Source organism: Bos mutus, chromosome 4, assembly GCF_027580195.1.
Source record: "Bos mutus isolate GX-2022 chromosome 4, NWIPB_WYAK_1.1, whole genome shotgun sequence".
NCBI lineage: Eukaryota > Metazoa > Chordata > Mammalia > Artiodactyla > Bovidae > Bos > Bos mutus.
The window spans coordinates 51,423,214-51,438,104 of NC_091620.1; the positions used below are offsets into that span (position 1 = coordinate 51,423,214).

General features: G+C 39.5%; 1 protein-coding gene across 2 annotated transcripts in view; it reads left to right on the forward strand.

The window, feature by feature from the left end:
- CREB5 (cAMP responsive element binding protein 5) overlaps positions 1-14,891 on the forward strand; it is a 439,577-nt gene that overhangs the window by 90,084 nt on the left and 334,602 nt on the right. For both annotated transcript variants that reach the window (XM_070369471.1, XM_070369473.1), the window contains exon 4: positions 7,605-7,726. In XM_070369471.1, the coding sequence (XP_070225572.1) occupies positions 7,605-7,726 (122 nt within the window). The remainder of the gene's footprint in view (positions 1-7,604; positions 7,727-14,891) is intronic.

Sequence of the window (14,891 nt, forward strand, 5' to 3'; positions counted from 1 at the left end):
TCTTTGCTGTAAACCCTACTTAACAATCCAAGAACATTTTAATAGGAAAGTCAGAGGAAAGGTGACGTATTACTGCAAATTCTTTTCGGAATGAACTGGGATATAAAAAGTAAATAAATCACACACATGCATACACACACACACACACACACAGCCCATACTTCCCTTCTTTCTCTTCCATCAGTGGTAAAGTTACATAATTTCTCACTATGGAAATCAATCAGATCTTCATGGAACAGAGGGTGGTGGAGATGGCTTGCACCAGAGGGCAGCATGATAATAGCAATAGCTACCGCTTATTGCCGTATCTTATGCCAGTAATTGTGGCCCCTGCTTTATATACACTGTCATTTAATCCTGGTCACTTCTTTTTTTCATATGAGTGAAAAACATCAAGAGGATAAGCAATTTGTTCAAAGTCCCTATCTATATTTTTCTTACTATACATCTAGATTTGGTGAGATATGCCTATTATTTTTAGCATATTTCAGTCTGAGATTTATGTTTGGATATAAGTCTATGAACTGCTTTTTATTATATTATTGATTTATCTCTTCAGTAGTCATCAAATGGAAGGAAGAGTCAAACATTTTTAGAAGGAAATTATAACAATGCATTAGCAGTTAGAGGAATGAAGAGGTGCATTTTTAAGTCAGATTTTCTCATCCACTGTGATAAGTTGCTATTGACATCTAGGCTATGTCAGCTTGTCATTCATGTTTTTAATTGGTCAAGCAAAGTAGAATTTTAAAAATTCACCTGAATATGTCAGAGGCCTTGATCGAAACTCTCCTTTTATATAAGAAAAATTGACTTCTAGTCTATTTAATCTGGAACCCAATTCCTTTTGACAAAGAGTGTAGAAGAACTCAGGCAATTAGTGACTAAGTGAAAGCATTAAGCTTTGGATTCCACTATTCAGGGCAGATTTTGACCCCTTCATTTACGTGGCCAGCAAAGACGTGGTTTCAGTGTTAGTAACACTTTTTACTGGCTTAGCTCCTCTAAACGGAATTAAAATTATGACTTAATGGCTGTTGGAACACTTAGGGTTAGGCCATGGCTGATAGTATGCAGGTGTGGAAAATATACTTGTATTTTTAAATCCATACCACTGTCTTCTGGAACCATGTGTTGTAAGAGATGCCCTTATCAGAGCATGCTCTGGTTGACTCATATCCTCTCTAAGGGTGTCTAGTCCACCAGCTCTCTACCTTGACAGTAAATGGATTGCAGCATGCTAGCCAAGAGTGTGAGAGTGTGTCTCACCTCTTACTGATCTGGATCACCCCAGTCCAGGTCAGTTTTTAAGTATCCCACAGCTATCGTTAAAAGCCAGAGTTGCTTTGGTTTGTCCCATAGGAGCACTGCCTCTTGGGACAGATGTCAGTGTCACTGAGAGGACCCTATTGCTCCTATTGTATATTCACACTCAATAAAAGGCACATTTGTTGCAAAGAAGCCTGTCTAGAATTCTGTGGAATTCTGTCAGTTGTTACTGATTATTGCTCTTATGAAGGATCATGTATTTTAAAATTCATTTAATGCAAACTTTCTTAACTAGAACTCTATTAAAATGCAGGTAAAGGATAAGAATATTTCTATGAAAGCATTGGTTGAAAATAGTGGGATAAATCTGACTATAAAAAGAATATTAAAAATCTCTAAGAGAGATGCCTTTTTTGAGAACACTGCTGCTACTGCTAAGTCACTTCAGTCGTGTCCGACTCTGTGAGACCCCATAGACGGCAGCCCACCAGGCTCCCCTGTCCCTGGGATTCTCCAGGCAAGAACACTGGAGTGGATTGCCATTTCCTCCTCCAATGCATGAAAGTGAAAAGTGAAAGTGAAGTCGCTCAGTCGTGTCCAACTCTTCGAGACCCCATGGACTGCAGCCTACCAGGCTCCTCCATCCATGGGATTTTCCAGGCAAAAGTACTGGAGTGGGGTGCCATTGCCTTAACTCTTACTAAAATAGATAGGCTACTTCTAATATTTTTCTCTATTGATTTGAGCAGATTCTTAAGGAATTCCATTAAGCCATATTTTGTTGGCTGAAATTGAGTCACACAAATTATAAAAATGCATTGCCTTTTAAAAAATACCCTACAGTTAGAATGATCACTAGTTCAAACTGATCTTTCTAATAACTTGTCTGAATAAGTGAGGCTTTTATAGTATCAATTTAATACAGAATGATATAAAATTACTTTATAGAGTCCTTTAGTAATACCATAACTGAGATTATCAGACCAATAGGAAAAAAATTTTTGCTTAGGTGACTCACATTTTTTCTCCTCTGGTATATGATGGGAAATCTGCTTTTCCTTTTTTCTTAAATTGATGACTTGTCATCTTGCCTTTTTTATCATAAAAAAATGAAACATAGACAGCCATATAACTCAAACACAGCTCTGAAACTGAATAAAGTAGCAACCTATTATTAAATGTAAACCAGACTAAACACTTTTTTATTTTTTTTATTTTTATTTTTTTCTGTTGAGACAGTTTTATTCTCAGCAAAATACACATGTACACATATACTATGACAGCAATTTTAAACTTTAAAATATATAGAAATTTCTTAGGGAAAAAAAAGGGGGACTTCTCTGGTCATCCAGTGGTTAGAACTTGGCGCGTCTAAGAATTGGGTTTCATGCTTTAGCTTTGTGCTTGTCATTTAGTCTTTGGAATAATCATATTTGCTGGGGCTGAAGCACTTGATGGTAGGCAGACTATGGATTGATTGAAAACTTAGTGAATTGCTTTTTTTTCCTAATATTTCTAGCCATACACTTGTGGTCCTTCCCAGGTGAGATGTAATGTGATGCAAGATTTTTTATCATAGAAATGATGGGTAAATTCCTAACTCATAATGCCACATTTGTGATCCTTTTCCTGGAAGATGGGCAAATAGAGCCTCTGCTCTATTGGCAAATGTCCTTTACTGAGCTATTTACAGAGGCAGTGATTTTATGAGAAGATGCTCCATTTTCAAGAAATAGACTCATCATTCCAGGAAGGGCAGTAGATATTGAAATATGACAAACTTTACAAAAGATATTTTATCCCTTTTGGTGCAAATCTTTCTTGTCTGGTTGGTAAATATATCCCCAAGGATGCTTGAGAGGAGTAGAAGAGGCTATGATTTCTTGCTTGCACTGGCCCTGGGTGTCTAGGTCTCCTGAGACCTTGGCTTGATGTGCTCTTGGTAGACTGTGAGAAGGTGGCGCACAAGCTGCAGCTCCAATGCAGATTTACAAAGGTTATAGCTACAACTCAGGTAGCATTCAGACTCAAAAACTACTAACTTTTAGTTTGAGATTTGGGATTGAGAGTCTCCATCTTGCATTCAGATGGTCCCCACTGGAGTAAAAGCACTAAAAGAAAGGAGAGCAGAAGTCCTTAAATGATCATGTCAACTCTGAGTTCTGAGTGGAACCAGTTCCTATAAATCCTTGGAGTTTAACTCATCACTACTGAACACACCTTCGATATTATCCACAGATAGAGCATCAGTCACTGTTATTCAGGACGTAGAAACTGCTGCCGCTATAGATAACTGGTGCATGCTCTTGGTTCTAAATAAGGCATAGATTACAAGAATTTTAACTTTGGCCATGGATATTACTCACTTATTTCTGGTCTGATCTCAGCTGGAATAGTTACTTGACAAGGCATTCATGTGGCCAAGAAACTCTGCCTCTTTTATTTAAGCTGCTGATAGATTTAGCTGTTCCCTCTTTTGAAGATTTGCACATTTCCTGGCTTACTTGGAACTGGTACCATGTGGGATCAAAGATGACTTGAGACCCTGTATTAATTCTAATAAATGTTAAAACAAAAGTTAAGCTCCATTTTCTGGTTCCTGTTGTAACTGGAAAGAATAGCTCATTCACAAGAAGAGAATGAATTAAATATTCAGAACAGTGTGCCTTATCTATTCCAAATGTGAATATAGATAAATGTTTTGCCTTCCCTTCACTCTTATCATACAGCAAAGAAAGTCACATTTGGTAACAACTCTGGGGCCCTCCTCTGGGTCTTTGGATCTGGGGAGGAGGGGGCCAGCTGTCTTTACTGCCCATGGCTCCTCTTGTTCCACAGCTTGGTCTCCCTGTTGCTGCAGAGATGTTCATCATGATGGATGGCGCTGTTGCTACCCTGTACCATGCTCCTTCAGTCTCCTTTGTTGATGTATGTGGGTGTATGTGGGTATCTGGGAATAATTTTGCTTTAGCAAAGATAGAAAACATCTCTCAACTTTGCTTGGGGCTTGGATCCCCAAATGCCAACCTGAATTCAATTTTATGGACCATCTCATGAACTTGTCCCAGAGTTCAGGAGTCTTATAGAGCTTCTAGGATTACTATTCTTTTTACCCAGAATCATGGCCCTCAACTTGTAAATCTCCAACATAGAAGCATAGAGAAATAAAAGGAAAAATAAAACCTGGCAAACTAAATTCCTATTGATGACAAGTGGTCTAATATTTCAGTTCTGTTATGTGATACTTTCTCAGGTTTTTTAGTCACAAAAATGTTCTTTCTGGATAGTGAAGAGCCTGTAGGCTTGTAGTATAGTAGTATAGTTCTATTGTGTGAAGGATATAAATGATTCCAAGATATTTCAGAAGAACCAAGGATTTTAAGGATTGTTCATTACCAATACAATTATATGACTCTCTTTCTAAGTGGTGCCCAAGGTGAGTTTCAGTTTCCTTGTAAGTAAAATGGAAGAAGTAATTTTTACCTAATGTGGTTGGTGTGAAAATTAATGAAATGATGCAACAAAATACTTAGCAGTATGTTTGGCATGGAACAGTGTGAAAGGATTAGTTACTCAGTCTTTTCCTACTCTTTGCGACCCCATGGACTAAAACCCGCCAGGCTCCTCTGTCCATGGAATTCTCTAGGCAAGAATACTGGAGTGTATTGCAATTCCCTTCTCCATGGGATCTTCCCGACCCAGGGATTGAACCTGGGTCTCCTGCATGGCAGGCAGATTATTTACAGTTTGGAATGGAATAACCACCCAATAAATGTACAGCTATACACATGAACACACACACACTTTTATTTCCGCTCTCGGTTCTTGTCCACTTACACCCTCTGTTTATAAAACTCTGCTAGCCCTTACTCTGGCCCAATTTCTAGTATCTAACCAGTTGTTACTGGTGTTCCTGTCCTACTGTTCTTTATATGGTCATATGTATCTTTGACCTACTACAGTGACTTTTGAAGGGAACCCAGTTATGGTGGTGATTTTATGATTCAAACCTTGTTTGAAAGATGATGAGCATGTCCAGAGAATGTAGGTAATTTTCCCTAAATCACACGATTATCAAATCTAGATTTCTGAGTTGTCAGTGTTGTCTTTTACTCTTGTACCCAAGACCTTTGGACCTATAAGGAGAGTCTGGGCAAAGCATGGGGTTTAGATTGAGAAAGGATTATGGTCATAGGTAAGAGAGGACTTAATAGTGATAAGATGGTTATAAATCATGTGACCTTGTGCAAAGTAGTTATTTCTCCTGTTTTAAAATAATATGTACCCTGCTTACCTCATAGGATCTTGTGAGATCTGAGTCTAGACAATGTGGGTGAAAATGTTTGTGAACTGCAAAATGCTGCATAAATACTAATTTTCTTATAAACACATAACACTGTGTGGTATATATAACTGTTATAGATATGTATGGATATGTAGGTATATGTGTCCATGCGTGCTAAGTTGCTTCAGTTGTTGCTAAGTTGCTCTTTGTGACCCTACGGACTGTAGACTGCCAGGCTCCTCTGTCCCTGGGATTCTCCAGATAACAATTTTGGAGTGGATTGCCATGCTGTCCTCCAGGGGATCTTCCCAACCTAGGGATCAAACCCATATCTCTTATGTCTCCTGCATTGGCAGGAAGATTCTTTGATGCTAGTGCCACTAGGGAAGCCCATGTAGGAATATATGTATAGCTTAATACATGAATGTACATTTTAATAAAACCATTTTTAGCAAAACCCAATCCTTTGCATATCTTTTATCTGTATTGTCCAATTTATAATCATCTGGCTCTCCTACTGGCTCTCCATGTACTACAAAGGGAGCTCAGTATCTTGGAGAGTAGACTAAGAATGGGGAAGAATGCAGGTAGATATTTTGTTGCATTTGAATCCAAGTCAACCATTTGGGTCTTTAACAGGTAGGAAAGCCCCATGCCCATAGTGTATCAGGAGACATTGCCTTGGAAAGGCTCATTAAATGGAAATATCAAGTCTTTTTCAGCTTCATAGATATTAAGATTATTCTTTGACTTTCAGTGGATAATTTACTAAAATTAACTACTTTCTTTATGATTTAGAAAATGAAATAGGATTCTAGTTTCTGGTCATATAGGAACATATAAAGAGGATGCTGCAACTGCAATTTCATTGCAACTTGGGGACCTTCTGCAGTTGACTGGTATTGATGACTTAGAGGACTGTCCAGAAAGAGATTTGAGGCTGAATGTCGATTGCTGGACAAGTGTAATCCATCTAGCAGTGTCTGCCATAGACTCAGATGGGAATAATGCATGTACATAATGGAAATGGCACCAAGCCCTTGGTTATAATACCAGGGTTGCTACATCTACCCGGAAGATCTTGAATAAGACCCTTACTCACTCAGAGCTTCAGTTTTCTTCACTTGCAAAACAATTGACATGGCCAGGCTTCCCACTGGGAAGTGGTCCTCTCTGTTTTTTTTAATTTTCTGTTACTGAGAGAAGTGCAGTTAACACAATTTTATTCTTGTTCATGCAAGTATACTTTTTACTAGGAATATAACTATCTTTAATAATTACAAAAGTGTGATTCTACCCTGCTTACTTGTAGGATCTTGTGAGACCTAGAGTCTAGAGAATGTGTACATAATATTAAGACACAAACAGTGGCTTCAGATCCTCCAGTTTTTGAAGTAGTAAACTCTCCAGACCATCAAGAATATGAAAGAAATTCTATTCCTTTTTAAATGTCTTCTCTGAACATTCTTTTGGCTATAGCAGAGGAAAATAAAATTAATAATTTTTGAGAGATGGAAGCTGAATGTGTTTGTCTTGGAACCATTCATCATCCTTCTGTGACTCTCAAAATGACAGAGAGAATTGCTAAATCTTTATTCTCCATTAAGAAAAAGGAATCAAATAAGTGCTTCCCTCTTTTTGTTTAATATAAACATTTATTAAATATTTTATCCTCCCAGCTCCCTAAAGTCAGGCTTAACATTGACTCTAGATTTTTGGGGGCCTTATTTTAGCAAAATTGTTTTTTCCAATTAAAAAGTTCTACACATTGCAACATGTATTCAAATGATATGAACCCCAGAAAGTCAACAGTGGCATCTCCTCACCTGAAGTTTTCCAGAGGGAACCCCTACACATCATATTCTTTCTCTGGGCTTTATGGTTTTATTTTATTCCATATTCTAATTTTATGTAAAGGGCTGGAAAGTTATGGATTGCCACTCGGCATCGTCATTAAGGCTAGTGGAGGGGATTAGTGAATTTAGGTCGTGCATGCCATTGGCTTTTGAGGAAAAGATTCCCTGTCTAATCACTTGGTCTTTGTTTTCAGATCAAACTCCAACCCCAACGAGATTCCTGAAGAACTGCGAGGAGGTGGGGCTCTTCAGTGAGTTGGACTGCTCCCTAGAGCATGAGTTCAGGAAGGCTCAGGAGGAAGAGAGCAGCAAGCGGGTAGGTTCACTTGGATGCCTGGACAAGTGTTTTCTCTAGTACCTGCTAGACACGTCTGTGTTGAAACTAGGTGGCATTGTTGTGCTGATGTGGCTCTAAAACAGCATTTTATCCATTTACAAGTGCTTTATGTTTTTTTTTTTTTTTAATGGATGAATCTCTGGTTGTGGTAGAAAAATCATGGGAAAAGCAGATTATATGAAATATGGAATTCAAGCCAAAAATTATCCTGATTTTTTTTTTTAATTGGAGGGTAATTGCTTTATAGTGTTGTGGTGGTCTCTGCCATACATCAGCATGGATCATAATTATTCTTGACTTGAGTCAGATAAACTCATGGAATTTTCCATTCAAAACTAGTTGTTTTACTTTGCTGAATAATAGCAAGATTTGTATGGGTGGTAAGTGCAGAAGACAGGGACCAGAGGGTAAGATGACAAGTGAAGGATCATAGCAGTAGGAGAGAGGATTTCATCTGATCTTGACCCAGGCTATAACTGTCTGATTTCTGTCATCTTCCTGGTGTCTGTTTACTGCATTTCACAGTTCCTTCTTGGTCATAGTATCGTGTATTTGTTGTTGTTGAAAATAATAGGTTTACTATAAGTGTGCATTATTTGTTCTTACAAATGTAGAAAATCTACTTTATGAATCCCTCCAGAATATACTCTTTTTTTTATTGTTGTGTTGGCATTTAAAAATCACTGTATCAGATTAAGGAAAAGAAATGGAGGCACAAGTAAATAAGATAATGAAGCTTTTTAGTATTTTTTAGTTTGTTTTTATAGACCATTATTGAATGCCCACAATGTCCTAAACAACAAATTAGACATATCCTGTGACCAGAGACTTAAACTGTGAAAGCTGGTTGAAAGGAGGTACCAGCTACATTGTAATGGATTCTGAATTTCCAGCTGTTCCATCCAGAGAAGAAATTTTAAAAGGCTCTGATATTTCTCTAAGTGTTTCAAAACCTTTGAATCTCCCTCTATGTGAAATTATAATAATCCCTCTCCACCAGATTTTTCATGTCACATTCTCACATCACAATAGCCAAGGGTCTGTATTCAGTCTGTATTGCTTTAGGAAAAATCCTGAAAATAGGTTACAAGAGGGATATAAAATCTCAAGCAACTCATTTTATTTATAATTAGTTATTCATACTTGACCATCTCCTACTTCCCCAGCCCCAACCCAGTGGTGAAGGGCCTTTTTTTTCTTTTTTTAAAACAAACACTTATTTAGCACTTATTTGCCAGATGCTGTTCTGAGTACTTAAAATTTTTAACTAAATAAAAATAGAAGGCATGCATTCTATATTTCATTGCAATAGAAATAGATTTTTAAAAACCATAAAAATAGCAAGGAAGAGAGGAACAAAAAAGTCTAGTAAATTTACTCTGGTTGAGTAATAAATTTAGCTCTCCTGATGGACATGACATATGTAGACAACTGAGAGATTAAGTTCATTCATTCCTTGAGATAGTTAAGATTGGCTTCTTCCGAACTGTAAGTAAGGTGTATACTTGGTCCATATTGTCTTCATTCTGACAGGAGGGTTTTAGTCAAGTGTATGCCCTTGATTTTCTTGAAGATATTTACCAAGAACAGCAGCTTTAGAAGCCCATGATGGGCTTGTGGTTTTAGATCTTCTTTGCATAGTACTCACCATCTCCTATATGAAGCCCCAGGGGAGGAAATTCTTACAGATCTGAATTCCAGGAAATGGTTTGCTTCCCCTGAGGAACCGAAATATTTTCTCCTTGTGGACATGAGAATTCTTAAACCAGTTCTGTTTCTCTTTTTGCTTTGACTGCTTGATTAACACGAGGCCAAACTGACTGTTTTAACTTTGAGAACTTTTTAGAACACGGTAATGAGCATTTTACTTCCCCACAGACTAGACTTTCAGTTCCAGTTTATATTTCCTCTGGTCCCAGTTTTTAATGTAGAATGACATTTTCATGATCTACGTTTTTTTGTGTGTGTGTGAGTTGCTTTTGAGTCTCTGCGAGTTGACTACAAAAAAGTGTTAAAATATTCAGGCAAACAAAGTTGAGGAGGACTACTGCCATTGAAGAACTATGTTTTTCTTCTCTTTCCAATGTTGCTCTTAGCAACATTAGTCATGTGATGACTTTGAGAAGGGTATGTGGGTGGGGGATCCTGCAGCCAGCTTCCCCCATGGTTTTGGGGTGGGCCCCTCAGATGACCAGTGTCTCACACCCCAACTTCACTTGCACGCACTGGAAGTTGGAAAGCATTCAGACTGTCGAAGTTTGTTATTCCACTGCCTTGTTCAAACCAGTGGGCCAAATCCAGCCTCAGTGGCCATGACTACACAAGTAGGCACTTTCTTGAGGCCTGAGGCAGGGTGACTCATCCAACGGCCAAATGAGCTGTGTTGGTGACTTCTTGTGTATGTTGGTGTGTTGGTGATTTCCTTGGAAGCCACATGATGGGGAAATGAGGAGTAGGAGATGCTCTCTCATCTGCCAACATATTTCTACTCATCCCTTCATCCACATTTCTCCAGCTTCCAGCATTCTTGGCACACTGTCACCACCAGCTCCTGCTTCATTTATTTGTTCCCCACTTGAATAGTAGGAATACAAGTTCTTTTTTAAAAAATATCTTTTGGTTGGCAGGCGTGTGGGATCTTAGATCCCTGATGAGGGCGTAAACCTGTGCTCCCAGTATTGGAAGCATGGAGTCTTAAACAACAAACCCCCAGGGAAGTCCTGGAATACAAGTTCTTTTTTCAGGGCATACCTTGTCATCATTAAGTTCTGTCTCCTCCTTCGTCCCATTTGCTGCACATTCAGATAACAATTGCTTTTTAATTCTACATTTCAACTCTCTTTGAATTTATTTTCCTCTGAGACTGTTAATAGAAGATTTGCATTAGTTCCCTCATGCTAAATCACTTCAGTCGTGTCTGAGTCTTTGTGATCCTATGGACCATAGGCTTCCAGGCTCCTCTGTCCATGGGATTCCCCAGGCAAGAATGGAGTGGGTTGCCAGCCCTCTTCCAGGGGATTCTCCCAACCCAGGGATCAAACCCATGTCTCTTATGTCTCCTGCATTGGCAGGTGGGTTCTTTACCACTAGCGCCACTTGGGAAACCCATTAGTTCCCTCAGCGAGTTTTATTTTGTAAAGTGGGAGATGGATTTGTTTATATGGAAAATTTGGTTTAAAAAGATTTTTGCTTGAACTTGCTAAATACTTTATACAAAAATGTTAGAAAGACTGAGCTTGTCCTTTCCTCCACCTTTAAAATTCTAGCTGAAGTTTGGTCTAGAAAATTCTATCAAAGAGCAAATAGGGAGCTGATCGTTGTTTAGCCCGTCTGTCAGGAAAAAGTCTGTTCGACAGACTATCTTTAATCCTGATACATTTCCAAAAGCATCTCAATATATGTATAGAGTGAGGACAGGCTAGAGGCAGGTAATGACCAATGGAAAAGCCCCAGTGTCTGTATCCACAGCATGTATTATATAGCAGATGATGCATTCCATAATTGCCTCAACCTTCCACCTTAGCATAAACCCATAGCTTCAAAACTCTTTAATTAGAGATATACTTTTTCTCTTGAAAGAGCATGCCTCACTAGCAGTATCACGGATCTCAACTTGCCTAGTCAGGCTAGTGCATGTCCTGAAACAGATGAGAAACTTTTGTTCATCATTTATTCACGCAATAAATATTTTTGAGAGCCCTTCACGTGCTAGGCACTGTCCAAGGCACTGGTGAATATGCTATGGACTAAAGCTGATTTTAAAACAGAAAACAAAAAATCCCTGACTTCAGGTTGCTCACTTCTCATGGGCAAGACAAACAGTAAACAAGTAAAAACATTAGCATATGTAACATGTCCGAAGGTGATAAGTGCTGTAGAGAAAAACATTTCAGGGAAGGGGCACAGGGAGGTTTAGGGAGTGATCTAGGGGGCATCACTGGTGAGTGGACATGCAGCTGTGACCCGAAGGAGGAAGAAGTCAGAACCAGGTGTGGACTGGGGAGGAGAGTAGAGAGAGCAATAAGTGCAATGCCCTGAGGCTGGAGGTGCTCTTCGCTGGAGGAACAGCAAAGAGCAGGGTGTGCAGTGATGGGCAGAGTGGGCATGCAGGATCATATCCAAGAAAGCTGAGTAGGCTTCAGTCTGAGTGAGATGGAGAACCATACTACTAAGTCACTTCAGTCGTGTCCGACTCTGTGTGACCCCATAGACGGCAGCCCACCAGGCTCCCCCGTCCCTGGGATTCTCCAGGCAAGAACACTGGAGTGGGTTGCCATTTCCTTCTCCAGTGCATGAAAGTGAAAAGTGAAAGTGAAGTCGCTCAGTCATGTCCGACTCTTCGCGACCCCATGGACTGCAGCCTTCCAGGCTCCTCCGTCCATGGGATTTTCCAGACGAGAGTATTGGAGTGGGTTGCCATTGCCTAGAACTATAGGACAACTGTAAGGAGAGGTATCATAGCATCTGACTTACATACGGCAGATCTCCTATATACAAACAAGTTCCATTCCCAGAGAGCGTTAAGTCCAATTTGTTTCTAAGTCCAATAAAGTTAGCCTAGATACCCAACTAACACAATCACTTATATAGTACTGTACTGTAATAGGTTTCACACAATAATACATAAACAACAAACCCCCCAAATAAAGAAAATATTTTAAATCTTACAGTACAGTACCTTGAGAAGTTCAGTAGTACAATACAACAGCTGGTACTTCTTGGCAGTGCCAGCTATATCACCACTGCTTTTATACATGTTTGTGGACATCCTTGGCTTGAAATAAAGATACTGCAGTACTGAAATCTATACAGTACTCTACGGTAAAGTACAGAAAAGCACAACCACCTGTAGAGGATGCACACATGTGACAGTATTACCCCAGACATGGGAACTAACCGACATGATTGGACATGCAAATACATGTTCGAATCTTTGAAATTTCACAACTTGAAGGTTTGTATATAGGGGACTTACTGTGTAAGAAAGTTTACTTGGCTGCCAAGTTGAAAGTAAATTGTTGGAAGGAAATAGCAAAGTGAGACCAGTTAGGAGGGTGTTCAAAGAATCTAGGTTAAAGATGATGGCAGATTGGTCCAAGGTGCAGATGGAAGAGGTGGTTAGATTCTGGATTAATTTGAAGATAGAGCCAACAGGAATTGGTGATGGATTAGGTCTGGGAAGTAATAGATGGAATTCAGGATAAAACTAGGTTTTTGACAGCAGCAACTGAAAGGATGGAGTTGTCTGTGGGAGAAAAAAGTTTGCAGGGCAAATTGAGGAGATTGTTTGCAAACTTGTTAAGTGGAAATATCTACTGGGCAGATGAATATATAGATATGTCATACAGGACCTGTCTAAAGATATAAATTGGTGGGTCATTGGCATGTTGTTATTGTTGTTTAGTCACTAATTCGTGTTCAGCTACTTTGCAACCCAATGGACTGTAGCTTTCCAGGCTCCTCTATCCATGGGATTTCCCAGACAAGAATACTGGAGTGGGTTGCCTTTTCCTTCTCCAGGGAATCTTCCTGACCCAGGGAATCTTCCCAACTCAGGGATCAAACCCATGTCTCCTGCACTGGCAGGCAGATTCTTTACCATTGAGCCACCTGGGAGATGGTGTTTAAATGCATGAGACTCAATGGAATGACCTGGGCAGGGGTGAATGGAGATGAGGCAGAGAAGAGGTCTGAGTATGGAACTTGGCAGAGTCCTCCAGAATCCTCCAAGACAGTCTTCAATTCTCCTCAGTGGTCAAAGATGACATAGAAGACTATGAGACATGGAGAGTTAAGTATGGGAACCCAGGCAGTAATACTGAATAGATACCAGTAACTGACAATCTGCATGTTGATATCATGTTCCACATCAGTGGAAAAAACAAAAATAAAAGGTTTTTTTAAAGTATCAATTGACCTTTCACATTTGATTTCTTTTTCTACAAAAGAGCTCCAACAGTGCCTCTCTAGGAGGAGATAGCTTCATCATGTGATAACAGTTGTGTGTGTGTGTGTGTGTGTGTGTGTGTGTAAGAGGAGTTGAAAGTACTAGAAATGAACTCCTTTATCTTGCTGAGAGAAATATAACATTACAGCCTAACATAGTGAAGGACCCTGAAGATGAAAAGCACAGTATATAAGTGCTAAGTGTTGTTATTCTCCTTAGGACCTAAATCTGACTCATTATGCTGATGCAGCAATAGCAAATTAGGACATTTCCATCCTCTAGAATTCCTACCCAAATGATGAAAAGTGCAATCTATTCCCAGAGGGTGTTGACTGTTTAACACATGGGAACAGGGGACAAGCTACAATCTTAAGATCTTGGATCCCAGCTCAACAGGAGTCATGGAACAGGGCATGGCCAGGTCAGCCTCAGCTCAGAAAAGTCAGCTGCTCAATCTGATTATATTCTGTACCTGGAAATCATGTTACCCGACACCACCAGTTACTTGGGGAGAGAGCACAGAGAGGGAGGTGCTTCGCCTTCGTTACAGTCTTGCTGTATCAGCTACTAGTGGGCATGGTTGCTCTCTGGGGGAGGTGTGAGTGGCAACGTGTGGGTGGCACCAGGTGAAAAATAAGAGATAGCAAGTTGAGAAAACTTGCAACAGCTGTATATTTCCAGTTATGTTAATATGTTGCTTCTATATTTGTGCAATACAGCCCCTCTCCCTGCCTTTTCTCCCCAGCCCATGCCTTACAAGTCTGGAGAAAAAGAAAATTCTGAAATCTAAACTTGGTTTTATCCTAGGTTTGAAAATGCCACCATGTTCTCTAAATTCTAATAGATGAAATTGTTTTTCATCTTTTCGTGCCTTTAAAAAAAAAATCAGCATGACTGAAAGGAAACACCCATTGGGAACATTATGAGAGGTGACGGCCTATTTCTTCCCCCACCCCAATAACTGGAAAATCTAACCCTTATATCTTAAGGATTCTCTTGTCCTCCTCCTCCATTTCAGCTCACTAGTCATGTAAGCACTTTCTGCTTTCTCCTTATAGATTTAAATTTTGCCCTCAGCTTAGATGGAATTTGATGCTAGAAGAGAAGTTGGCTTGGTCTTTGCCTCCCACTCAGGGGAATGACTAAACCAGTGGATGAACTGGAAGCTAGTTCATGAGTTTTGGTTCCCTGGGATTT